This window comes from Asterias amurensis, chromosome 12, assembly GCF_032118995.1.
Source record: "Asterias amurensis chromosome 12, ASM3211899v1".
Lineage (NCBI taxonomy): Eukaryota > Metazoa > Echinodermata > Asteroidea > Forcipulatida > Asteriidae > Asterias > Asterias amurensis.
This window is the reverse complement of record NC_092659.1, coordinates 9,463,436-9,490,447: the sequence shown is the minus strand read 5'-3', so window position 1 is coordinate 9,490,447 and position 27,012 is coordinate 9,463,436. Positions and strand designations below refer to the sequence as shown.

The following is a 27,012-nucleotide window of genomic DNA, read 5'->3' as shown; positions in this document are numbered from 1 at the left end:
TTAACAATGATTTAATAATAATACATGTATAAGTTATCACACATGCACGAGTGGAATATGGAAAAATATAGCGCTTCTGCGTCCCATATCCAACGCGCTATATTTTCCGTGTTTCCATGAGTGCGCGTGTGATAACGTATTTATCTTCAAGCAAACTTGGCGCATGACCATAGAACACACAAGACGCAGGTAGTGATATTAGCCGTGCAATATAGGTTTTTATCACCACTCCATTCTGCCAATCTGATTGGAGGATTAGCGCGTCCTTGAAGATAAAGACATTTATAACAGGCAAATACATATCACCCAAGGGGTACTCAAGACGCGAAAAAAAAAGGCGAGTCATAAAGTGTGTTTTTAATCTGGTCTTGAAACTATCATCAGTCCCACATTCTTCACTTAGCTGGGAACTTTGTTCCACAAGCGAAGAACGGCAGATTTCAGGACTGTTAGAGATAGATCACTGGAAGACCGGAGACATGAGCGAGATCGCTTATGTGTGTTGATGAGAGAAGTGATGTGTTTAGCGCAGGAGAACTTTAATGCACGGAAGGTGATGAGAAGGACTTTGTATGCAAGTCGCTGTTCAACCGGTAACCAATTAAGGCTTCTAAATGTGTAAGTTGAAACCATTTGAATACTATGGTTATTAGATGGGTAACTTACCTTAATGTTTACCAGTAAGACACAACATGTGTACATGATCGTCCCCAAAGCTCGATTCCCTAAAGCCTGTAAAGAGAAAAGGAAAATCAGTTTAACTTCAAAATAATTTCCAACCCTTACAGCTTGTCTGTGCACGTTTGGAGCTCAGTAACTGTATGCAGTATTCACAAACACACTTTACACACTTTGGTATTTTCAATACTGCTGGCTACAAAGTTTGAAACTTTTCAACGCCATTTCTTAAAGACATGGACACTATTGGTTATTGTAAAAGGTACATTGTATGAGGAACTGTGATGGAAACATATGCGATGCATTTTCTATGGGCTTCTCATAAATTTATGGAGCAGGTATTTGTGAAAAGGGTGTGGTTTACAGTGGAATTAGCAGGATTTTTAAATGTCAACATGTGTGTGTTTCTTTGTGATCTGAAATGCTTTTCATCGTGTCTGGTCCAGTCTCCATCAAGACAGTTAAATGAAGGCTCAATCATGCAAGTCAAATGAACATCTAACCTAAACAGTAAAAAACAAACTCTGCTTCAAATCACCTGAAACATCGTGTATGTGCATACTAAATCAGATATCTCTACTCTTTGACCTTTGATGTGTTATTTATCTCTGGAGTTTTTTTTTTTTTTGTACATTTTCTCTTATAAAGACACTGGACACTGTTGGTAATTGTCAAAGACCAGTCTTCTCACTTGGTGTATCGCAACATATGCACAAAATAACAAACCTGTGAAAATTTGAGCTCAATCAGTTTTCAAAATTGCGAAATAATAATGAAAGAAAAAACACCATTGTCACACGAAGTTGTGTGCTTTCAGATGCTTGATTTTCAGGACCTCGAAATCTAATTTTGAAGTCTTGAAATCAAATTCGTGGAAAATTAGTTCTTTCTCGCAAACTATGTTACTTCAGAGGAAGCTGTTTCTCACAATGTTTTATACTATCAACAGCTTTCCGTTGCTCGTTACCGAGTAAGATTTATGCTAACAATTATTTTGAGTAATTACCAATAGTGTCCACTGCCTTTAAAGATAATTACAGGAAGATGAAATTCGGTTTATTTTGAAAGCCATGTTACCTTCTGACCCGGGAACACAGATGCATCATTCTTGAACAGCAACAACGTAAAGTAGAAAATAAGCAAAGCATGAATCAATCCTATAAGAAGAAAAAAAAATCAAATTAAACTGGGAAGTTGTAAGGCAAGAGTTTCTTAGAAGAGACCAATTTGAAAAGCTCTTAGAAAAAGAAAAGGCACAAAACTAATTACTTGCTAGTGAATGTTTATTCAACAAGGGTCAAGTAACTTCTAATACAAGCACTTGTTTGCCAATGTTAATTCTACACTCTTCCAAAGAAGACATATCAGATTTTCTTTCAAGTAGGCTTGAAAACTTTACTTTGATTGGTTGATCAATAGCAACATGGATTTTGACATAAACTTACATCGCACAGCTTATATCACACTCTGCGTATGGTGTGTTTTAACTACGCGTATTGCGCTTTTATGCTACACGCAATACGTCCAGCTTATAAGAAAATAATGTAAACTCAACAGTGGCGCTTTTGCATCAAATTCTGATTGTCAGATGGGTGGCTTAAGGTTTGCTTAAAGTTAATATGTTATTACACGCCTGCTCAGTGAATACTAAAAAATATAGCGCATTTGCGTCTGATATCCAACTCGACCTACGGCCCTCTCCGATATGGGACGCAGAAGCGCTACACTTGTCTGCATACCACTCACTTGTGTGATAACTTATAATATTGATTCTCACTATATCACAAAGCAGGAAGACCAATTGTGAATCTACTATGCTAGCCTTGGTTTAGCTGCAATAGCTGGAATGAATTCAAAATCAAACTGGCTGCTTCATGATAAAGGTCTATCCCAGCCTCGCTACCATACCCAGCGCACCAAATCGATACTCCTCAACACTAACCCCTGGAAGTAATGTACTGAGAAACAACCCGGATTGGCTCATGAAATTGGTTATGTATTAGATGTAAATTGCGTTAGCGCGTAGTTTCAAGATATTTACGCCCGCGTTCTTTGTGGCACTAACACTATTTTTAAAAAGAAAAACAAAAACATTCTTTAAGACAAAAGGCATGTGTACGCACGTAGAAAGGATTAAATATAGGCGCTTTAAATGTGCTAGATTCTTTTAATGAACACTTTCCAGGAGTTATGATTGAGCAAGGCTTACTGGGAAAAAAATGGGGCGGCGAGATCGATTAACCCTGGGAAAAGGTTGGGTCTATCCCCAAATAAAGATCTCACCTAGTAAGAGCCAGTACACACACTGACTCCAGCTCATCTTAGCATTCTTTCGGATCTCCTTGTAGAGTCTTGGGTTTTTGAGCAGCATCTCACTGGTGATGTGCTGCTCAAATATTCCAAAGATCAGGATAGGCAACGACGTGAAGGTGATGTTAAACAGCGTCAGGTAGAAACTGTCAAATATTGTCTGTCAAGGCAATGTGAGACAACTGGTTGCTTATTTGCTGAATGTTGGCTCAAATAAACAAACCAATACATTTACAAATAAGTAAACTTTACAAGTTGCCCTTGTTCAAGACACTGGCCACTACTGGTAATTGTCAAAGACTAGTCTTCTCAATTGGTGTATCTCGACACATGCACAAATTAACAAACCTGTGCAAACTTGAACTCAATTGGTTGTCCTTGCAAGATACTAATGGAAGAAAAAACACCCTTGTCAGCCAAAGTTTTGTGCTTTCAGATGCTTGATTTTGGGACCTCAAAATCTAATTCTGAGGTCTCAAAATCAAATTTAAATATCTAAGTGGAAAATTACTTCTTTCTCGTAAACTACATTACTTTTGAGGGAGTCGTTTCTCACAATGTTTTATACTATCAACAACTCTCCAGTGCTTGTTACCAAGTAATTTTGTTATGCCAACAATTATTTTGAGTAATTACCAATACTCTCCAGTGCCCTTAAGGACAAACCTGCTTGCCAAACTTAATGATACTACTGACGTCTGGACATCAAACCATTATTCAACATTTGGATATAAGTTTCTCCTAATCTTTAAATTCACAGAACCCTTTGCAGAAAATCGTATCAAGAATGTTGTCGTGCTCCTAGATCACACAATTTGAGTGCTAAGAAGCCAGGCTTTACTCACTTGTTCAGAAAATGCAGAATAGAAGGCGAAGAAAAATTGAGCTGAGATGAAGGCAACATTCTAGAAAAAAAGAAAAGAAAAAAAAAATGGTTTGTTGTTAGTCACTTGATTCACTTACTCTAAATGAATATTCTGTCTTTAGACATTCTAGCTTTCACTTGCAAACTACCGTTTGTGAACAGCCCCAATCGTAGGTCACCTTTTCGTACAAAGGAACCAAAATGAACAATAGACGAGTAACCCTTTGCAGATCGTGTATTAACAAACTCAAAGCACTTTTAATTTGTCACCGACACAGCGATTGTAAAAGACACTGGACACTATTGGTAATTATCAAAGACCAGTCTTCTCACTTGGTGTATCTCAACATATGCGTAAAATCACCAACCTGTGAAAATTTGAGCTCAATTGGTCTTCAAAGTTGCAAGAGAATAATGAAAGAAAAAACACCCTTGTCACACGAAGTTGTGTACTTTTAGATTTTAAGTAATTACAAATAGTGTCCACTGCCTTTAATTGATATATAAATCACATTGAGATAAGCACATTGATACGTTATTGTTAAAAATAAATGCACTATATAATCACTAGTCATTATTATTTTCAATGGTTTTCAAACTGTTGTTTTCAAAATGGACACGAAAATAATCTGTACCCCTACATGTTCACATTTATAAACAAATCATACTCATAGAAAATGTCTTTCCACTGAACAATCCATCCAGCTTTGGCTGATTTTATGTTTTGAATAATTTTTCTAAATGTTTTTTTTTTCTGCTGTAGAAATGTACATTGTTGTACATTTATGAAACACATCCATAAATTCATTCTGGAATCTGATTTCAAGTTTTAAAATTACATACTTTTTATATCCTCATGGTAGACCTCAATTTTTATTTACTTGCAACGGGATCTGTGTGAAAAGGAGAAAGTGTGGGCTTTTTGTTACCTTGTAGAAAAAATATTGTACTGTGATTGCGATGCGGTTGTAGTACCAAGCGCCATGGACCAGCAGCACACGAACCAGGAACTTGAAGCGAGAAAATGCATAGTCACTGCATCGTACGGCTTGACGACCCTCCTTGCCCATAATACCTTGTCATCAAAGAAAAAAACAAAACAATGAAATAACCTTGTTAGAATATGAAAAAAACAAATCAAAAAATAACAATGAAATAATAAAAATAATAATAATAAGCATTTCTTATGTAGCACATATTACAAAATAAAGTCTCTAAGCGCTTCTGTGATTTAAAAGATGGGTTTTAAGTTCAGATTTAAATTATTCTAGCGTGGAACAATCTTTGAGATTGATGGGAAGAGAGTTCCATAGCCTAGGTGAAGCATATTGGAAGGCAACTAAGAGTAGATTATACATATTCTGGTTGAGTTTGAACAAAGAAAATTTGACTGCAGCGGGACTTGAACCAACAGACTCTAGGCGCTGACACCCAAAATTACACGCATTGTTCGGAGCCGCATTCTGAATTGTGTGAGAAATCAATAGCTCCCCCTTGCATAATCCGAAACGCCACAGGTACGCTGAGGTCATGTGTATGTTTTTACGCATAGAGAACAGCTATTGTCCAATGATCTGCCTCCTTTTTGAGAGTGTGACGCCATATGCAATGGGTCTATATAGGAGACTCCTGGACAGTCTTTATTAACAGTAGTGTGTGTGCCCAGAACCATGTGTGGAATACTGCGCATGTTCACGCATTAGCATTGCCATGCATGATACTGGGGGAAAATGAATGAATTCAACTGTCTTACCAAGTCCAATATGAGCTTCTTGAATCATACTAACATCATTGGCACCATCACCAATAGCCATAGTTGTTGGACGCTTAGCCGAGAATTTAACAAGCTTTACAACCTGTAGAAGACAATAATTCAAAACTATCAGAGTTAATAGCTCTGCTAGTGGGGCAAAACCTACATGTACATGTATCTGACAGAATAAAATTGGCTTATCAACTGTTTGTACAATATATATTGAATACAGTGGACTAACATTATTGCGATGTCTGCCAAACAAACTAAATTTCACTTGGTAATGAATGATGCCTCATCGTAAAAGTCTTCTCTTTGAACAAGTCTTCTCATTGTAAGTTACACAGGCATATTAGTGGGGTGGGATTCGAACCCACGACCCTTGCCATTCTAGAGCAGTGTCATACCAACTAGAGCATCAAGATTGCCTGATAACTAGAGCTTGTTCCGAGTCCCACCCAAGTAACATGCCTGTGATATTTGTTCACAGGACTCCGGGAAAGTACTGAGTATACAGTGCTAACACACATTGGTGTATGGGTAAAAACCAAATCGAATATTCTTTATCCCCCCATGTAAATTTAACATCTATTTATTGACATACCTCAGCTTTCTGAAGAGGTGACATTCTACAGCAGAGAACAGCCACACAGTGCATGCATAGATCCCTCAGTGTGTCAATGTGGTGCTCCAAAGCATGGAATAAACTAGGACCATCAATCACCATGGCATAACTGACCTTGGGGTCAGCCTTCATTCTAAACACAAGTTAATAACAATACAAAGGATAAGCTTAAAGACACTAACATTGGTAACTTCTCAACATAATTCTCATAAATACATTCAATTACAACCTCAAGACTCATCTGTTCCACTTGTCTGCTTGCTAGCATTCGCCGCCTTTGAATGGTACCATTCCAGATACTGTGCGCCTTTTGTTATTATTATTAAAAACTTACTTGGTAACAAGCAATGGAGAGCTGATGATAGTGTGAAACAGCTCCCTCTGAAGTGATGAAGTTTTTGTGGAAGAGGTAATTTCTCATTAAATTATTAAAAAACTTTAGTCCTGAAGCCTTTTATTAGGCATCTGAAAGCAAACACATTTGAGCAACAAGGGTGTTCTTTTCTGTTATTATTCTGTTGAAATCTTGATGAACAATTGAGTCAAAATGTTCACAGAATTGTTATTTTATGCGTATGATGGGATACACCAAGTGAGATTACTGGTTTTTGACAATTACTGAAGGTGTCCAGTGCCTTTAATATCTTTAATATCAATTTGATGGGCTGAATGTGTTTTTTTTAAACTAGCATAGTCTACTATATCACAACAGTTTTTTGATATTGAACTTACTGCTCTAGGAAGCGCCACAGAGTTTCACCACATTGCTGTCCATTTGGTTGTTTGACTAACATCAATTCCTGCATGTGTGGCTTGAAGTGCTTGCAAGAATGGCTAATGTTGACTGCCGTTTCCTGCTTGTCACCAGTCAGCACCCATACCTTACATGAAACAGCTGAGAGTTAGTCATTTTAAAAACATCTACCATGGTGCTAAAGTGTGGTGGTTTTTTTCTTCTTATACGAATGCAAGAAATAAAACTGAGGCCAGGTCCGAAACTGTGACTTCAGCTACAGCTACGGCTAGATCAGCGCGTCTGCCAGTATTTATGAATAGTCAGACCAAGCGATCTATTCGAAACTTTAGCTGAAGTTGCCGCTTTGGACACAACCTACGATTGGTACATCCTTTAGTGGACATTTTGACCCCAATAATTGCTGACAGGAGATGCACGTGTATGGGCGCTTTGCGTTGTGCGATGGCTCTATACTTATGTAGTATGAATAGTTAACTGCTACCCTTATTACAATAGTTAATGTACATGTATACCTTGATACCAGCTGTGCGTAAGGCCTCAATGGTCTCAGGGACACCATCTTGTAGTTTATCCTCTACTCCTGTTGCACCAAGAAGATGCAGCTCTTGCTCTACGATGTTAAATACTTTATTTAGCTGAGAAATAAAAAACGAAAATTCAACCAGATTGATTAGGCTAAAATGTCTGTAATCTTTGTGTAGGCACTGTCAAACTTAACTGTCTGCAGTGAGTGCACAAATATTTAAATGTCTTAATTAGCCGTATGTAGGACTCTTCCTCTGTGCCGTACACAGATACAGAGTCTTAGATGTCACAGTCTGTATCCAGTGCGGACAATCTTCAGAGGTCCATAATTCAAATCTTGTCTGTACAAAGATACTAATCTCACTGGCTGCATACATTTTTTGGCGGTTTGTTGTGGAGTCGGATATTCCTCATAAAATTGTTGTTTAAATTATGAAATAATTTAGCTCATAATGTTCAAACTAATCTGTGTATTTGCATGAGTAGGTACACGTATACACATTTAAACCGGGGACCTATAACAAAAATGGACAATAGATTCAAATGTTCGGGAAAGGTCCACATTTGAAAATGTGTACAAAACTAATGAGAGCTGTTGCACAATAGGAGGTACACGTTTGCAGGTGTAAACCATCTTTCTATTTGTTTTTGAGGGAACCGATACTCAAGATCTACATTTGGAGCTCCCACATTTTCTATCCCAGAAAGAGACCCTCATATCAAAGGCGTCACTGTAGCATGTACACCGAAATGAAAGGACTCCAGGGGTCGGTTTCACAACGATAGTCCTAACTAATGACTAGTCCTAGGAGTTATTACAAACTTAGGGCTAGTCCTAAGTTCTAGTCCGAATTCTTTGTGAAATCCACCCAAGGGCTATGTTTTAATGTTTCTGAAATGTTCCGATTGACTTTGAGACGAGCTTTGAAGAGAAATTGCCAATGATCACTAAGTTGTTTATTCAGAGTCCAGCATTCTCCAGAATTGTTATTACATGGTGTTACCGCAAACTCTTCTATATCTTATCTCCACCATGCAAAGTTTCAAATCCTACTTAAGTTGTTTATTATTTTATTACTTTGATTTATGAAGAGGTTTGAATGAGGGCAGGGATAATAACTGTGCACAAACCATAAAGTTATATATAAGAACTAGAGGGCGCACTGGTGATGCTTCTTGCACATACGTGGCGGGACAGCAATGAGACACGGGCGCCATTCTTCACGCGCGTTGAATACGAAGTACACGTTGGAGTTTGTGTTTATTTAACACTGACACGATGCTGTTTTGTCAACTTACAAAATGGCCGCACAAACAAACGCTAAGCAATGCCTGTTTGTTCAACTTCGAAAATGGCCCCCTAAGCGCATGCCAGGGCGCGTATATAGACCAGTGTGCCCTCTAGTTCTTATATGTAACTCTATGTTACAAACCTTGTCCTCTCTGTTATCAAGGGCTGTTGATGCTTCCTGAAGCTGGTCATGAAAATCATTGTATTCACTGTGGCTCAGATCTCTGGAGCTAAAACACAGGGTTCGAAGTCCTTCCTGTTCGTAACAAATAAAGGTCACAAATGCGTTAAGTTGTTTTAATAATCAACATTATCTCACACTCTACACAAAAAAATGTAACCCTAAAATGGAAAATGTTAAATGTCGAAATCACAATTTTGGCATTTACCATCCTACATGTACATGTATGTACATGTATATCATATGTTAGTGTTATAACATTGAAGACAAATTAGATGTGTAAAAAACACTCATTTCAATGACATTTTCAACAAAATATGATTGGAACCACAATACACAATAACCATTCATGGTATACATGTACATGATCTTCAACAGGTGTAAACCAATATGACTTAGTGAGCTGTAACACTACACACAGATCAAGGATCCTTATAGTCTAGTCAATCTCTAGTTTGACCTAGACAAAACTGCAACAGAAATGATTTTTTTTGCAAGTGTCTCTTGAAGCCCCCCCCCCCCCCCAAAACAACGTATCCAAAAAGTAGAAAAAAGTAAGCAGGGAAAAATATGCATAATTTGCATAAATTCAAAATTACGGTTTGTCCCCAAAAATACGTATGAACACCCTATACATGTAATAGTAGAAATTTATTTTTTTTTCACTATTTTTTTTTCATGGAAATTGTCACTGCATTTTTTTCAAACATTATGAGCACAAACAAATTCAAGATTGCGGCCATTTCCCCGCCAAAATCATTTAATGCTTTTAAATAGAATAATAATCTGAGTTAAATAACCCCTGCTCACTTTTTTTCTACTTTTTGGATTGTTGGTTTAGAGAAAGCTTCAGGAGACACTTCCAAAAAAAAGAAATTTCTGTTGCAATTTTGTCTAGGTCAAGCCATATTTTGGCTTAGATTGACTAGACTATTATGGAGAAGAGGGGAGACATCCATTGTATCTGGATGCCAAACTACACAGTGTAACTATTGAATAGAATATTCCATCTTTCAACTCATGAAAATATTTGCACCATTGCACTCATAAACATTCATTATTTGTATACTATTGCATGAATTGCTATTTTCCTTTTCAACCTGTGCTTCACTTTCACTCAAGAATCTCCTGGGGGTGTTGTCCAGGAAGGTAAATCTTTAAGGAATGGACCATCCGATTATTAACACTCAATACTGAACAATGGGTCTGTACCCCAAAGTGATAATATTTTTTTGGTTTTTTTTTTCAATTCAATTCAATTAAATAATATGTTTATTACATACTCTTGTTGGAGAGAAAGAACAATTGTGGGAATAAACTGCACATAGAAATGTAATAAAATCAAAAGTGCATGTAATGGTACAAAAACAATATAATGTTAAAGCAAATAATAAATAAATAACTAGGAATTAACTGCATGTATGTACAGGAGAGGAGCGGGAGCATGAGGATGTTAGAGTAAGCCGAGGCTAGTAGACAACAGCCTTTATACAGACAAACAAACAAATGGCGAAGAAGAAACAAGGACAAACAAACAATGATATTACAAACAATGATATTACAAAATGCTGACGACACAATACAAAGAATATAAAACCAGGCTAACTGAATACGACAAAATTATTACCAGTGCGTAATCATTGACGTGATCCAAAGCTAAGTCTTTCTGTCCAGACACACTCCGAGCCAAGATGGTAGATTCTGCTCCCTTACACAGTACTTTCACATTCCCTGTACAAAAAAAAAATCAATTCATTACAAGTCAATCTTCAAGAGCCAGGGATACACATGCTTTTTATTTTGTTTTGTCATTCACACATTACAATAAACATAACTAACTGAGAATGTTTCTCAATCAATGAGAGTAATTAATGATTTGTGAAAAAAGGTACAAAATCCTCTCTTGATATTGTTAAGCTTTGCCAACATATTGGTTTTGTATGTATTTATGGTGAGTGACATTATCAAAGTAAAACTTAAATATTATCAAATATGATTAAAAACTGCAAAAATAGAAAATGATGTCAGATTCTGTCATACCAGCAGAGGTAATAAAGCGTCAGAGGTCATACAACCTTAAGAGGTCATATAGACCATCGGAGGTCATAGACAATCGGAGGTCATACAACCATCGGAGGTCATACACACATCAGAGATAATAGACCTTTGGAGGTCATAGACCATGGGAGGTCATAGGTACACCATCAGAGATCATAGACATCATAGACATCAGGGGTCTTAGACCATCACAGGTCAGAGACCATTAGAGGTCAAATACAGTGAGGTCATACAACCATCAGAGGTCATACAACCATCATAGGTTATAAATCTGGATTTAAACTTTATGCAGAAAACAATAGTTGAACTTATGAACATTCAGACGAACCCAGTTATATGTAACATCCTACATGATTCAAACAAAACATTAAACAACAACCCATACAAGATTGTCAAACACCATGAGAAATACCATCCTACATACCATCAGGTGTCTTGATAATAACACTCATACATTTCCTTGTAGGGTCAAACTCCAATACATGCAGTAGTTGGTACCTCACTAGATCCCCATCCATCATAACTTCACTATACTCTTGTGTATTATTGGTCAGGACCACACCAAATCTGTGAATATAGAAGAACAGATGGTTATACTGAATAGACCCAAGTTTCTTTAAAGACAGTGGACACTATTGGTAGTTGTCAAAGACCAGTCTTCTCACTTGGTGTATCTCAACATATGCATAAACTAACAAACCTGTGACAAATTTGAGCTCGATCGATTGTCGAAGTTACGAGATAACAATGAAAGAAAAAACACCCTTGTCACAAGCTTGATTTCGAGACCTCAAATTCTAAATTTGAGGTCTCGAAATCAAAATCGTGGAAAATTAATTCTTTCTTGAAAACTACTCCACTCCAGAAAGAGCCATTTCTCACAATGTTTTATACTACCAACCTCTCCCCATTACTCGTTACCAAGTGAGGTTTTATGCTAATAAATATTTTGAGTAACTACCAATAGTGTCCACTGCCTTTAGCGACCTGCTTGAATGAAAATGTCAAGTCTAAACTTTGCTGAATTTTTTTTCAAATGTTTTCAATCAATAAGGAAATCGCGTCACATGACTATAATGTGTGGAAACACAATAATTTTGAATACCTTTATCCAGCGCTTTTCTGAAAGATTCGTTAACAGCTCTGTTACGTAATCACTCATGTTGTGTCATAGTTGGGAGCTCCAATTTGTTTAGCCGCTTTGTTGCAGCATGGAGGTAACAAAGAAAACTCCCAGACATGGTGTTCAAGCATTTTCCTTTTGACAGCACCGTCAACAGCAGATTTTTTGTTTAGTTTTTCAAAACCTTCAGGCAATTAACTATATTTTTTGCATTCTTTTATGTGCCTAGAAACTCTTGTCCTGAAGGTATTAGGTGCTATATTCCTGGTCCGATCTGCAGCAAATTGTGCCACAGCACCTTGTAAAAACTTTACATGGCGCTCTCAGAATTAGGTCTTATAATTCAAACGTAGTCCCACATCTTGCAGGAAATACTGTATGTTACAGCACCAGGAGCGCCACTGAATGACGGACATGTGCGCTATATAAGAAGCCACAATTATTATTATTATTATTGTTATTATATACATGTAAATTGAAGTTATTTTTGTCCACCTTATTATTGATTTTAAGCTATAACTAACCTGCGTGCTGCATCAACCAGAGCCTTTTCATCGGGTGATGATGCCTCATACTCCCATAGAGTGTAGTCAGTAGCGGGATTCATCCCATCAGGTGAATCTGTTCCGTCATCACCTTGGTCTTTATTTACATGGACGGTATGACATAGAGCCAGGCATAGTAGAAACTCTCTCATCATCTCCTGTAAATATCAAATATGAATCAAATATTGGACAGTATGACACATAAACAGTATGACATAGAGCCAGGCATAGTAGAAACTCTCTCATCATCTCCTGTAATATCAAATAGTATAATATTGGACAGTATGAACATGGACAGTATGATATACGGGTAGAGCCAGGCATAGTAAAAACTCTCTCATCATCTCCTGTCATATCAAATAAGATAATATTGGACAGTATGACATAGAGCTTGGCATAGTAGAAACTCTCTCATCATCTCCTGTAATATCAAATAGTATAATATTGGACAGTTGGACAGTATGACATACAGGTAGAGCCAGGCAGTGAAAACTCTCACATCATCTCCTGTAATATCAAATAGTAATCAAATATTGGACAGTATGACACATGGACGGTATGACATAGAGCCTTGTACATGTATATCAGATATTCATAAATCAATCACTTAACAATCAGTCAATTTGAAGAAACATTCATAAATACCCCAGACAGTTTCGCTACTCCTATTGGTGAGAGCGCGTCACGTGGGTGTGTTTAAATGGTAATGACCAGCTGGAAGTGTTTGTAACCGGCTGGCTTTCACGTGTCGGGCGCGCAAGCGCATGTGTGCCAATTTTATTACAGATAAAAACGCGTAATCTATTTCCTGACGCGCGTACGAACAAACCACGCGCACCATTTGCGATTGTCAAAGTGTCTTTAAGAAACTTTTTACGTTTTTTTTAACAAAAGGGCTTTTATGAAAGGGAATAAAAGAGTAGTGACTCGTTCTTAAACGGCCAGTTAAACAGCCAGAACTCGTCACTACCCTTTTATTCCCTTATTAACACAAACAGAGCAATTACAATTTATGAGGCCCTATTCCATCAAGATAGTGCACTTGAAAGAAACTAAAATGGAAAAAGGTGACTCTTTAGAACTTTTAAAAATGTAGGTAGAGTAACAGATTCTTTAATAGCAGTTGGGAGATTGTTCCTGTTGATGTGTTTAAAGGGATACATTGCCTTGGATCGGACGAGTTGGTCTATAAAAAGCATTTATAACCGTTTGTTATGAAATGCATATGGTTAGAAAGATGATGTAAAAGTAGAATACAATGATCCACACAAATACGCCTCGAAATTGCATGGTGTTCCTTTTACTTTGCAAACTAACACAGTCGGTCATTAATGGGAGTACAAAATTTGACTCCCATAAACGGCCGACCATGTTAGCCAATGAGGTAATTTCGAGGCATATTTGTGTGGATCATTGTATTCTACTTTTACATCATATGCATTTTATAACAAACGGTTACAAACACTTTTTATGGACCAACTCATCCGATCCAAGGCATCGTGTTCCTTTAAGGTTCGTTCCTTCGATGCTTATTGACATCCGGCCTTGAACTTTGCTCTTGGATGGGCACAGCAATTTTTGGGGCCACCCCAATCAGGACAATCTCAATTTGTGATGCAACGTTGCAAATGGCAGCAGAGCAAAAAAAACCTGACACCACCATAATTGCTGCGAATGCCGTGAATAAATTCGAGGCCTGCTGGTTCTTTGTGGGATCATGCAGATAATTTCATTTCTCTGAAGGACGTATGACAATATATTTTCCACGAATAACCATGGAAACAGCAAAACAACTCTAATATAGCTCAGCAATTTATGAACCTTAAACAACTAGGTCAGTAAGCAATTTTACAGTATTAGATCATATTTTAGGGTTGCTAAGATTAAAACATACAGAAAGACTGGTGCACTGATGGAAGAAATTGCTAATAAAGAAAGCTCAATCAAATGTTAAGGAGATTGACTTGAAACTAAATCTGAGGTCTCAAAATCAAATTCGTGGAAAATTACTTCTTTCTCGTCACTTCAGAGGGAGCCGTTTCTCACAGTATTTTATACTATCTACCTCTCCCCATTACTCCTAAACTAGAAAGGATTTATGATAATAATTATTTTGAGTAATTACCAATAGTGTCCACTGCATTTAAGCAGCTCTATGAAATTTGGCCCTGTTGTTACATTTAGCCAACCTTTACATGTGGTGCTTATTCCCCATTGAATTGTTATAGAAACAGTTGTATCTTTTTTGAATTGTAAATATAATAATTTATAATAATGATAATTTGGGGGGCTAATCATCCTTACTCGCAGCTAAGAGCTGAATTGCGAAGGACGCAGCGATAACGTGTTCGAGAAGCAGCGTACAAGGGCGCTTTGGCTGCCAGCCACATCAACCCATTATGACCACTGAGCACAGCCAAGATCGAAAGTGTTTGATTTTTCCTGAGGGAGGAAAACCGGATGGTCTGGAAAACCCTAGTGGCACAGCAGAGAATCAACGCACAACTCAACTCACATATGGCCCTGGCCGGAAATCGAACCTGGGTCACCTTGGTGAGAGGCAACTGCTTTACGCACACCCGCCAACCATGCCAAATATGTAACTGCGTTGACAATGTATATGCATGTCTGCCTTATTCAGTTGTCTACTTAGTTTTCATGTTTTAGTGTATTTTTTAGCTAACAGAAGCCACATTTTTTTTTTATGAAATGGATAAATAAAATATATATTTTTTCTCTTTTTGAATAAGTTCTCAACTCATTAATACTTTGTCTATATGCATGAGAATATTTCAGGAAGATCTTGTTTTCTTTATGTATTTTGGATATGATATGAGGACGGCGAGTCTTGTTATAAAGATTAAAACAAAAAATGGTTTACAGAAACAGCATTTTTGGTTGCTCATTTCCTGATGTTTGTTCCAATCAACCTCAGATAGGGGAAATCTTTAAATCTTTGTCCCTTTTTTATTTGAGGACAAAAACAGAAAGGAAAGAAAACACAATATGCAGCACAAAAAAGCTAAAAGATAATCTTTAAATATTTAAACCTTCAATTGTTGTTGAAAAGAAAATTTTGGGGAAAAAAATCTGTGGTGAACCAACGTAGACAACAAAACCATGGCAACACCAGACAGAAAGCGTTGTAACCAAGCTCAACTTTCTGGTACAATCTAACTCTTTGTTACAAAAAATCTTTATCAATTCTATAAGGATTAAAGCTGTTCCCTGTAGAGCATTAGAGCTGGTATAGTTTTCTTGTATATATTATACTCTGATGAACAGTGTATGGAGTAACCACAATCAGATCTAAATCTCAGTCAGCAGTTGACAATATCAACAGAAAACACCAAATGAAGCAAAGAACTTTCAACTTTAGACATTAAAAAGAAGAAGGAAAGAATTAAAGTTACAATGGTTAGGTTTCAGAAGATCTTGATCTGTACTTTACTCATCTACATGTATCTAATGACTGCATGCTGTAATGCTAATGATGAGGCGTGCATGGCCTCCATTGGAGTAGGCGTAGGAACATGGCCTCCTACTTGGATCCAATGGAAGGATAAATGCTTCAAAGCTACTAAGGAGAGACTCATATGGTCTCAAGCTCATGAGGAGTGTTCCAGGATGGGAGGGGTTATGGCCACACCCAATTCTCCTGAAGACACTCAGCAACTACTCAGCATCACTAAAAATGAGCACTTTTGGATTGATTGCAATGATCTTGAAATTGAAGGTGAGTAACAAAGCCTCCATCCTTTTCATCACTGACATAGTAAGATGCAACAGGTTAATATCAAACAATGTACTCAAAGTTAGAGACGCAAATCATGAAAGTTGAGGAGAATGTGATCAGTATGCAAGTTCAGTGTCCCATGTACAAACAAGCCTTGTCCTAGGCTTTTTACGCAAGCACCCGCGCGCTCGCCTCTCCATGAAGAGTTGGACAACGAACTGCATGATACTTGAACTGTCATGGTAACGGGGTTGAAGTTTGGTTTTGGAACCTCGTACAAAGGGCAGCTTCGTTGTACAAGGTTGAAAAACCTTGAAAACCATGCTTCAACCCCAGACTGTAAGCAGTAACCCAGAACATGGGACGTCATTCCAGCCTTTCCTACTTGCCGTATACTTAGCACAGTCTTCAAGCTTAGATAAGTCAAACTTGCATATCTCTTTCTATTTGATCGAAGGGGTCTGGGAGTGCAAGGAGGGGGAAACTGCTATCTACTACAGAGACTGGGCTGATGGTGAGCCTAACGCATTTGGGGGTCAAGATGAAGACTGTGTTAAGTACAGGTTCAAGATAGATGAGAATACACGTAGCTGGAATGGGTCGAATGACGCACGGTGTGAGTTTGTGTCTGAGCTTGCAGTCTGCAAGAAACCTGCACCATCACTTCACTTCTTACATGTCTAAGGCTTCATTCCAACATGATGCCTCTTCTCATACCATCCGCAACAAAGTACTTTGATACAAATGAGATCATTATGATTTCACATGTTTTTGTTTCGCTTCACTAGGAGGGTCCTGGCATATCGGATGTTTCAAAGTTATGTGATCAATAGGCTTATAAATGTTGCATTTATGTTTGGAGAAAATATGTGAAAATCAATTAAGTAGTTAAAAAGTTGTAATTTTGAAATGGTATTAGCTGTTGCAGACTGCTTATAACCAAAAGGACATTTATAAGCTATAAATGAAAACAACATAGGGACAAACTGCTCCCCATTACTCGTTACCAAGTAAGGTTTTACGCTTATAATTATTTTGAGTAATTACCAATTGTGTCCACTGCCTTTAACTATTTTATCAGAACTACTTCAACTTCAGGCTCGTATGTTTTACACAATTTGTGGCATAGAAAAATATTGACAGGTTTGTTTCCTATGGAAACGGTTTCAAAGGCACAAAAAAACCAAAGGACAAAAGACAAGTGTTTTGTACAAATTTTTGACCTTGGAGAAGGGGGTGTAATTATTAACCACTTGATGAACTGACCCTTCAAACAAGCGCTCTCATTTTCTCATTGCTATTGCGAATTAGTTATCAGTCAGTAGGTGTATCTATAAATAGATGGACTAAGGTTGGGAAATAATTTAAGAAAAGGTTGTCTTGAAATATTGTTCTGATAACCACTCTATGGCTTCAATTCATTGATGGAAGACACTGCTAATAAAGAAAGCTCGATCAGATATTAAGGACTTGAAACTATTACTATGGCCTCAATGCATTTTACTATGGTCAAGATTTTACTTCTCTACCTAATGACTGCATGCTGTAATGCTAATGATGAGGCGTGCATGGCGTCCATTGGAGTAGGTATCGGAACATGCCCTCCTACTTGGATCCAATGGAAAGATAAATGCTTCAAAGCTACGAAGGGCAAACTCACATGGTTTCAAGCTCATGATGAGTGTTCCAAGATGGGAGGGGTTATGGCCATGCCCAATTCTACTGAAGATACTCAGCAACTACTCAGTATCACTCAAAATCAGCATTTCTGGATTGATTGCAATGATCTTGAAGAGCAGGGTGAGTAACAAAGCCTTTATCTTTTTCATAGATAGATGCAACAGTTTAGATTCAAACAGTTTACCAAAGGTAGACGCACATCATGGAGAACTTGATCAACATGAGAAATGATCAAGTATAATTTGAAGCTTTGCATGGTGTTGAGAAATAAGAAGAAACTAAAAATAAATATTCATAAATACCCGACAGTTTCGCTATTCCTATTGGTGGAGAGAGCGTCACGTGGGTGTGTATAAACCTTTGTTTATGACCAGTAAAAAGTGTTGAAACATGGGCGTGACACGCGAGCTTGCACCTGTTCTTATAAGACAGTTTCTTCATTCCTATTGGTCGAGATTAAGGGCTGAAACAGTTGTACCACATCACGCGATACGCATGACACGCACAGCATTCCCTTTTAAGGAGTTGTTCACCCAAGGGCGACAGAGGACTTTACCATTTTATAGCTGGAGGGGTGTTATGTTGAAAGACATCATTGAACAATTATAATTTTTGCATTTATTTTACTTTTTGACCAAAAAGTGTTGATGTTTTTGACTAAAAATGTATTTATGAATGGGAATCAAGTGTGTTGAATCGGTTTTCAACTAGTGGTTTAAACCCCCCAAGGCCTGGTTCTTGATAATTTACCTCAACTTTGTCTCGGTAAAATTTTCAAGAACCAGGCCTTGTTGGAATTAAACCACTAGTTGAAAACCTCTTCACCACACATTGATTCCCATAGTAAACTTGCGGGTACAACCATGTGCAAATCTCTTTGGGTGAGTGTTGGCTCTGAAAAGAGCTGGTGTGGTCTTGACGTTTCGAACAGTATACTCTTTCAAACAGTTTACTCTAGAAATGATCAGTCAAACTTGCATATCTCTTTCTATTTGATCAAAGGGGTATGGGAGTGCAAGGAGGGAGAAACTGCAATCTACTACAGAAACTGGGCTGATGGTGAGCCTAATAATGACAAGGGTACACTTGAAGACTGTGCTAAGTACGCGACAAGTAGAGAAGGCTGGAATGACGTCCCATGTTCTGGGCTACTGCTTACAGTCTGCAAGAAACCTGCACCATCACTTCACTTCTTACATGTCTAAGGCTTCATTCCAACATGATGCCTCTACTCAATACCAACAGCAGAAACACTCTTTATACTAATCTCTTTCAATAAAGAGAAACCCAGAAGGACATAAAATTGAAGTAAAATTTTTTTACTTCAAACAATTTATCAGTAATTAATTCAAGCACTGAAAACTGATGTTGTTTGAAGATTTATGGGCACTTGAGTGGCTCAATGTCAAATTTAAAAAGTTGCAAAAGCCCGTCTTCACCCCTACTCCAGAAGGAAACTCGCGAAAAACAAATCATTATTAAGAAAGACGGGCAAAAATAAACCTGATCTTATTCGTCACAGTACAACGCTCTTGCTTAAAGGGAAGGTACACGTTTGGTAATTACTCAAAACAAGTATTAACTTAAAAACTGACTTGGTAACGAGCACTGGGAAGCTGTTGGTAGTATAAAACATTGTGGGAAACGACTCCCTCTGAAGTAACGTAGTTTTTGAGAAAGAGGTAATTTCTCACTAAAATAATAAAAGACTTCTAGAAGTCTTTTATTTCTATCTGATAGCACACAAATTCGTCCAACAAGGGTGTTTTTTCTTTCATCATTTTCTCGCAACTCTGATGACAAATTGAGCTCAAATTTTCACAGGCTTGTTATTTTATGCTTATGTTGGGAAACACAAAGTGAGGACACTGGTCTTTGACAATTACCAAACGTCTACCTTCCCTTTAAATAGGGGCTTTTGCAATTTTTTGAATTTTACCTTAAAGCCATTGGACACTTTCGGTAACAGTATTGTCCAAAGGCCCACACTTCGTGTACCACAACTTATATATAAAATAACAAACATGTGAAAATTTAGGCTCAATCGGTCATCGGAGTCGGGCGAAAATAACTGGAAAACCCACCCTTGTTTCGGACGTTTCGCCGCATCATGTAAAGTGTTTAAAAATAAATCCGTACTTCTCAATATTGAGAATTGATAATTGAATTAATGTGTTCACAAAAAGCAAAGCATTTCATGGAATAATATTTCAGGAGAAGTCTTTCACCATTACCTTCTTATAACCCTGTAAGTTATTTGTAATTCTGTGACTTTTTCCCCTTTTTTCTGTTCCGAAAGTCTATAATGGCTTTAAGCCACTCAAGTAATAAAATAATAATAAAAAAAAAATTATACAGCGCATTTCACAATAAACCGTATCAATGCGCTTTACATTAGTGCCCTGGTCAATGGGCCAATAAGATCCAGTTAATCTTTCTAAGCTCCCTGTGGGGAGTATACAGCCCCGAGCTGCCGTGGCGCTCTGAAGGCTTTTTTAAATCTGCCAAACAACATCGAAGCGCAACGAAAGAAGTATCAAAATGCGCAGAAAATAACTGTGCACTGGAATAATTAAATAATGTTTTGCATACTTTGTATCTGACCATTTGTAAGTGTTGAGATACTTTGTTGGTCTATTTTGCAAACATTTGGTATCTTTTTCTAAAATAAATTACAGATTACATCATTTTGTGCCTTTTAAAATAAAACAAGACATTTTGTCTGAATCTCACATTTGTTGTTGGATTTTTAGTAAAACAAACCGCTTGTACATGTACTATTTAAAACAGCTCGCTTCTATTCAACTCACAATTGCTACCATAGAAGCAAATATTCTGACCTGGAGAGATTAACACCTTTACATTATATTTTTTAATCAAGCAATCCTTGAGAAACAGGACAGAAGACCCGGCCCTTGCGTGGAAATTACAACCTTGGTGATGAATAGAACCTCATAATTGGTCCTTATTATTGCAATTGAGTATGCGCTAAAAAGTCACTGGGCATATCTTTATAGATATTTCCCTAACAAGTGGACCGCACTACATTGAAAGACTTGATACAGGGACACGCATTAGGCAGCATTGCGAGAAATTTCAATTCGGAAAAATTTCAAATTGACACTATGCCCTAAACGCATTGATGAAAGACACTTCTTATAAAGAAAGCTCCATCAGATATTAAGGGGATTGACTTGAAACTACCACTATGGCCTCAATGCATTTTACTATGGTCAAGATTTTACTTCTGTATCTCATGACTGCATGCTGTAATGCTAATGATGAGGCGTGCATGGCCTCCATTGGAGTAGGCGTAGGAACATGCCCTCCTACTTGGATCCAATGGAAGGATAAATGCTTCAAAGCTACTAAGGAGCCACTCACATGGTCTCAAGCTCATGAGGAGTGTTCCAGGATGGGAGGGGTTATGGCCACGCCCAATTCTCCTGAAGATACTCAGCAACTACTCAGTATCACTCATAATCAGCATTTCTGGATTGATTGCAATGATCTTGTAAATGAAGGTGAGTAACAAAGCCTTTATCTTTTTCATCACTGACATAGTAGATGCAACAGGTTAAGATCAAACAATTCACCAAAAGATAGTCGCAAATCCTGAAGGTAGAATGTGATCAAGTTCGGTGTCCCATTATAAAACAAGCCTTTTTTGTAATGAGCTTCGATGACAAATTGTGAATTTATTTTGGTCGAGAACCAATCACATGATATAACACAAAGATGCATGTTACATGGCTCAGGTAACATGAAATGTGGTGTACACCGGTGTACATCACCTTGATTGTTCCCTGTGTTGGTTGTTTTCCAGAGCTGTGTACGAAACACCTGCGGGTTCGAGGGGACAGTGGAGAAATTTGTCTTATTTGAACTGTTTGTCTGCTTTTTTAAACAATGCATATTCCGTCGTAATAATATTTGAATATGTCAACAGAGCTTCAAGAGGAATAACAATAATACCATAAGCAAATTATTGGTGGCTAATGGCACCCTCGGTTGTACAAAATGCCATGGATCCCATCACAGCGTGCAACAATAGACCGATCCATTAAGCTCCGCCTCATTGCGTATTGACCAATCACAACGCAGCGAAGGTCCGACACTAAAAGCCAACATGTGTGCGCGTATCTTGGCGCGCGCGCCAGAGTTGTGCAGAAAGGCATTGGAGAGCCCCACATGTTCTTGCTCACACGTGTGTCATGGGCGGAGCCTACTGGATCGTTCTATTGTATACATGTATAAAGCTATGATCAGTCAAGCTTGCATATCTCTTTCTATTTGATCAAAGGGGTATGGGAGTGCAAGGAGGGAGAAACTGCCATCTACTACAGAGACTGGGCTGATGGTGAGCCTAACGAATTTGGGGGTCAAGATGAAGACTGTGTTAAGTACAGGTTCAAGATAGATGAGAATACACCTAGCTGGAATGGCTGGAATGACGTACGGTGTGAGGATGTGTTTGAGCTTGCAGTCTGCAAGAAACCTGCACCATCACTCCACTTCTTACATGTCTAAGGCTTCATTTGGACATGATGCCTCTGTTCATACCATCAAAATCAACCTTTATAAAAATCATTCTCAATAAAGAAGAACCCCAGAAGACATAAAATTCAAGCAAAAATATCTAAATTCAAACATTTTATCAGTAATTATTGTTTTTTCAATTTCTAAGTAGTATTGCTGTGCAAATTCTTAATTAAAAATTAAATTATGCAAGAAATTTGTATTTGATTTTAAGGTCACATCATACAAAGTTTCAGTGCCTAAAATTAGATAAATGAAATTGATGTTGTGTTTAAAGTTCTTTTGATTGGTTGAGTGGAAAGTAAGTGTACATTTTGGTATAGTCTGGACTATGCCGACTTAGGCCACTTGTCTGTTTCTCAGAGCATGAAACTTTAATTGAGATTTCTTTCCACTTCAACTCAGTCATACAAAAAATGTGCTCAAATCAGAAAAGCAGTCCACACATGTAATGACATTGTATAAATGTAGATGTATTAACAGTGGATAATGGAATGAGCAAGAATGCGCAACAGCACCTTGTTACCCCCTTTTAACTCCTTTTAAAGACAGTGGACACTATTGGTAATTACTCAAAATAATTATCAGCAAAAAACCTTACTTGGTAACGAGTTATGGGGAGCGGTTGATAGTATAAAACATTGTGAGAAACGGCTCCCTCTGAAGTGATGTAGTTTTCGAGAAAGAAGACATGTTACAAAAGTTTGATTTAAAGACATCAGAATTAGATTTTGAGGTCTCGAAATCAAGCATCTGAAAGCACACAACTTCGTGTGACAAGGTTTTTTTCCTTCCATTATTCTCTCACAAATTTGACGACTAATTGAGTTCAAAATTTCACAAGTTTGTTATTTCATGCATGTTGGGATACACCAAGAGAGAAGACTTGTCTTTAACAATTACCAAACGAAAATTCCTTTTCTGATAAGAAACTGTCAGCTTTTATATCGCTTTTCAAAGTGTTTTAGGCTACATTGCTTTACCTTTTCTCGTTTCCTTAATTTAGTGTACTTTAATCATACAAATAAATGTTCAAGAGTAGTTAATAAAATGATTTTACCCTAAATAGAAATGTGTGGTCCCCGATTCATAGTCTTGCTGAAATAAAATCACATGTACCTCAAGCAGGATTTTTAACCCAAAACCTTCTTCAATTTCAAATAGATGTTGTACCAACTATACTACATGTACATACATGTACATGTATAACAAACCTGCTGATGCTCATTGTCCATGATTCACTAACGGCAAGGTTCCCTACTAAATTTTAGAACTACTTCAAGTTTGCAATCCGTCAAGGAATCTTCGATCATTTTCCATGCTTCTCCTCATTGAACCCAAGTCTCGACACTCCTGGGGTGACAGTTTTTGTTTGTTTGATCTTATATCTTGTCTGTGTAGCACAACATTCAAATCTCCTCTCAATACTTATCTTATGTCACAGGTTTTCAGGACTAATTTTGTTGAGTCTGGTTGTTTTGTGGTTTTGCTGCTCCTTGAACACTCAGCAGGGCAGATATTTGGGCTTTACAAGTCTTTACTATTTCTATTATTTTATAAGTGTTGAGTAGTTAGAATCCTACACACAGCAACCAATAACTCTATAAAGCACTAGCTGGCTTGATTTCCAGAGAACTTCCCGAGTTTAAAGTGTACGGTACATGCACACACTTTCATTGACATAATTTATATCCCATAAATTACTAATCTTCATCTATCATTATCTTCAAAGTTTGGTATACATGTAATGCACATTTCAGCGATGAGAGCGGATGAAAATAAAAAGATTGACAACTTTTATGGTAAAAATAATTGACCGGATTTTGGGCAACATGTCATCCGATACTTGTGAAAGGCAATGAAGCATGAGCGTCCATACTCATTGTGAAAACTACTATGGGAAGACCTTGGAAGAATGAACCAGGTTTCAACATGCGGTAATAATAATAATAACCAATTCTTTTATAGCGCATTTTGCAATAACCATGGTCATAGGGCCAATAACATCCCTTTTAATGTTTTTCAGCTCCCCTGGGCAACAGTTTATATCGCTCCAAAGGCTTTCTCATTCCCAATATCAACCTCTACCCTCGCAGGTACCCATTTATACCCCTGGGTGAAGAGAAGCAATTATAGTAAAGTATCTTGCTCAAGGACACGAGTGTCACGACCGGGATTCGAACTCACACTCCGGTGACTAAGCACCAGAACTTGAATTCAATGCTCTTAACCACTCGGCCATGACACTCTACAAATTAATCATGATTGCATATAACACACATCATGTTTAAGTTTCTCACAGGCTGTAGGTCAATGCCTAGAATTATCTCCAGTCATACAATATAAACTTATGATGTCATATCAGCCGTTCATTGGCCAAATATGTGTGCCGCGCGTACAAATCTTTGAACTCCAAGATGGCGGCAAGATGGTGGCTGGATGACGTCAATGCAAACTGGAGGGCCAAAAGAAAAACTCTAATGGCATAGAAGAGAACCTACATGTACGCTCACCTCACCCTACGGCCCTAGCCAGGAATCAAACCAGGATCAAATTGGTGAGAGGCGAGCCCTTTACGCACTAGCCAACCATGCCACCCATGAGGGAGTCCTGACGGAAAACACAATCTCTACAATCTCTTTTATAAGCTATGCACAAAACATACAGCTTATAATTAGAAGCCAATGTACAGTGTAGTTTCAAAAGTGGTGCGTTTGCATCAAGTGCTGATTGTCACATGCATTGCTTGAAGTTTGATGGAAGATAATTATTATCACAAGCACGAGTGGAACAGGGGCCTACAGAAAAAAAGAGCACGTCTGCATCCCAGATCCCAGCCTTGTTGGATATGGGATGCAGAAGCGCTACATTTGTCCGTATTCCACTCGCGCTTGTGTGATAACTTATGTTACTTTCAAGTATGTGCTCATCCTCCAATCAGATTTGCAGAATGGAATGGTGATATAAACCTATTATGCGTGGACATATCAAACTCTGCTCTATTGCGCAGTACTACCTCCGCGTATTGCGCGGTTTCAAGCTGGACGCAAAACGCACATCGGCTCAAAGCAAAGGAAAATGCTTGAAGATAGGTTCGTTATCACACGCACGCTCGTGGAGTAAAAAATAAAATCTGTGTCCAATATCCAACAAAGCCGAAGGGATGCAGGAAGGCTTTTGTCCCTCATTGAATATAGGACGCAGAAGCGCTATATTTTTCTGTATTCCGCTCGCGCTTGTACGGTAATTTATAATATAAATAGTGAGATTCTTACCGGTGTTGCTGTTGAGTCGTTGAGTGGCACCAACGCACCCTCCTTCTCGATGTACTTTACTCCTGCCACAGAGCATTGTCTGAACTGCATATCATTTTCTGTCAGTGTTCCTGTCTTGTCTGTAAACATGTACTCGACTTGACCGAGCTCCTCATTTAGATCTGATGTGTTTGCCTTAGCACGAAGGTCAGCATTCTGAGATTATACAACACATGATATATAAAAAAGAAGTGTAAGTTGGTGGGGAAGAGCCATTTATGAGTGCGGCACAACATGTTGATCGGTTACAAGCTTTTCAACAGTTACACAAAAGGTTTCTGGTCCTTTGTCAAATGTTAGGGGCTCTGTGAAAATGAGTCACAAGGGAAAAAATAAATTTTGGGGTTTTATACATGGCTGAAAAGAGCATGCAACAAGCTTCATTTTGACATATCTTACATGACCTTTTAAAGAATAGATTATGTCATAATCTGAAAATAACTATACTGTGGAAACAGCCCTTTTTATAAAAACATCAACTATTGATGTCTAAGGGATGACCAAAAAGAACATGTTTTATTCACCTTTATCGATCAAAAACAAAGTTTCTATTTAAAAAGCATAAAACCACATTGTTATTATTATTTTGTGTTCACCCTCCCATCACTCAACAGCCCTGAACTGGAAAGTGGGTTGTGCGACAAGGGACTCATATTTGCAGAGCCTGTCACAAATGTCTCCATTGTTTTATTGTAACAATTGTAAACTGACAAACCCTGACAGAATCTCATCTACCTTAATTAATACTCGTATTTTGTATAAAAAATAAATCATTGCCTTATAGCACATTGTTAGTTATCTTCTATTTCCGCTTCTGCTTCTTACAGGGCAGGCCATGAGGTTTTCCCAACTAATCATAATGTGAAGATAAAATCACAGAAAACCATATAGCGCCCTCTTTAGTTGAACTTGGTTCAAGTAAAAAGCACCAAAATGATGGAAGTCGTTATAGCTTCTCATGCAAAATAAAGCCTGATTATTACGTAATGCGAATGCGAAGCAAATTTTGACATCACATGGCTGTTTTCACTG

At 37.8% G+C, this 27,012-nt stretch overlaps 3 protein-coding genes across 7 annotated transcripts in view; 2 read left to right on the top strand and 1 right to left on the bottom strand.

Annotated features, from left to right (window-relative positions):
• LOC139944750 (phospholipid-transporting ATPase IF-like) overlaps positions 1 to 27,012 on the bottom strand; it is an 83,035-nt gene that overhangs the window by 24,327 nt on the left and 31,696 nt on the right. For all 5 annotated transcript variants that reach the window (XM_071941822.1, XM_071941824.1, XM_071941826.1 and 2 more), the window contains exons 13-26: positions 25,942 to 26,136; positions 12,691 to 12,869; positions 11,468 to 11,610; positions 10,613 to 10,716; positions 8,947 to 9,060; positions 7,501 to 7,623; positions 6,964 to 7,112; positions 6,211 to 6,364; positions 5,607 to 5,709; positions 4,783 to 4,928; positions 3,834 to 3,893; positions 2,962 to 3,148; positions 1,756 to 1,835; positions 667 to 732 (exon numbers count right to left, since the gene is read on the bottom strand). In XM_071941822.1, the coding sequence (XP_071797923.1) occupies positions 667 to 732; positions 1,756 to 1,835; positions 2,962 to 3,148; positions 3,834 to 3,893; positions 4,783 to 4,928; positions 5,607 to 5,709; positions 6,211 to 6,364; positions 6,964 to 7,112; positions 7,501 to 7,623; positions 8,947 to 9,060; positions 10,613 to 10,716; positions 11,468 to 11,610; positions 12,691 to 12,869; positions 25,942 to 26,136 (1,803 nt within the window). The remainder of the gene's footprint in view (positions 1 to 666; positions 733 to 1,755; positions 1,836 to 2,961; positions 3,149 to 3,833; positions 3,894 to 4,782; positions 4,929 to 5,606; positions 5,710 to 6,210; positions 6,365 to 6,963; positions 7,113 to 7,500; positions 7,624 to 8,946; positions 9,061 to 10,612; positions 10,717 to 11,467; positions 11,611 to 12,690; positions 12,870 to 25,941; positions 26,137 to 27,012) is intronic.
• Positions 17,979 to 19,387, top strand: LOC139944756 (hepatic lectin-like). The gene is made up of 2 exons (XM_071941849.1): positions 17,979 to 18,247; positions 19,130 to 19,387. Exons 1-2 carry the CDS (start codon positions 17,980 to 17,982, stop codon positions 19,330 to 19,332), a joined length of 471 nt encoding a protein of 156 aa, XP_071797950.1. The 5' UTR covers position 17,979; the 3' UTR covers positions 19,333 to 19,387.
• LOC139945319 (perlucin-like protein) lies at positions 21,336 to 22,657 on the top strand. Its single transcript, XM_071942673.1, has 2 exons — positions 21,336 to 21,651; positions 22,431 to 22,657. Exons 1-2 carry the CDS (start codon positions 21,336 to 21,338, stop codon positions 22,655 to 22,657), a joined length of 543 nt encoding a protein of 180 aa, XP_071798774.1.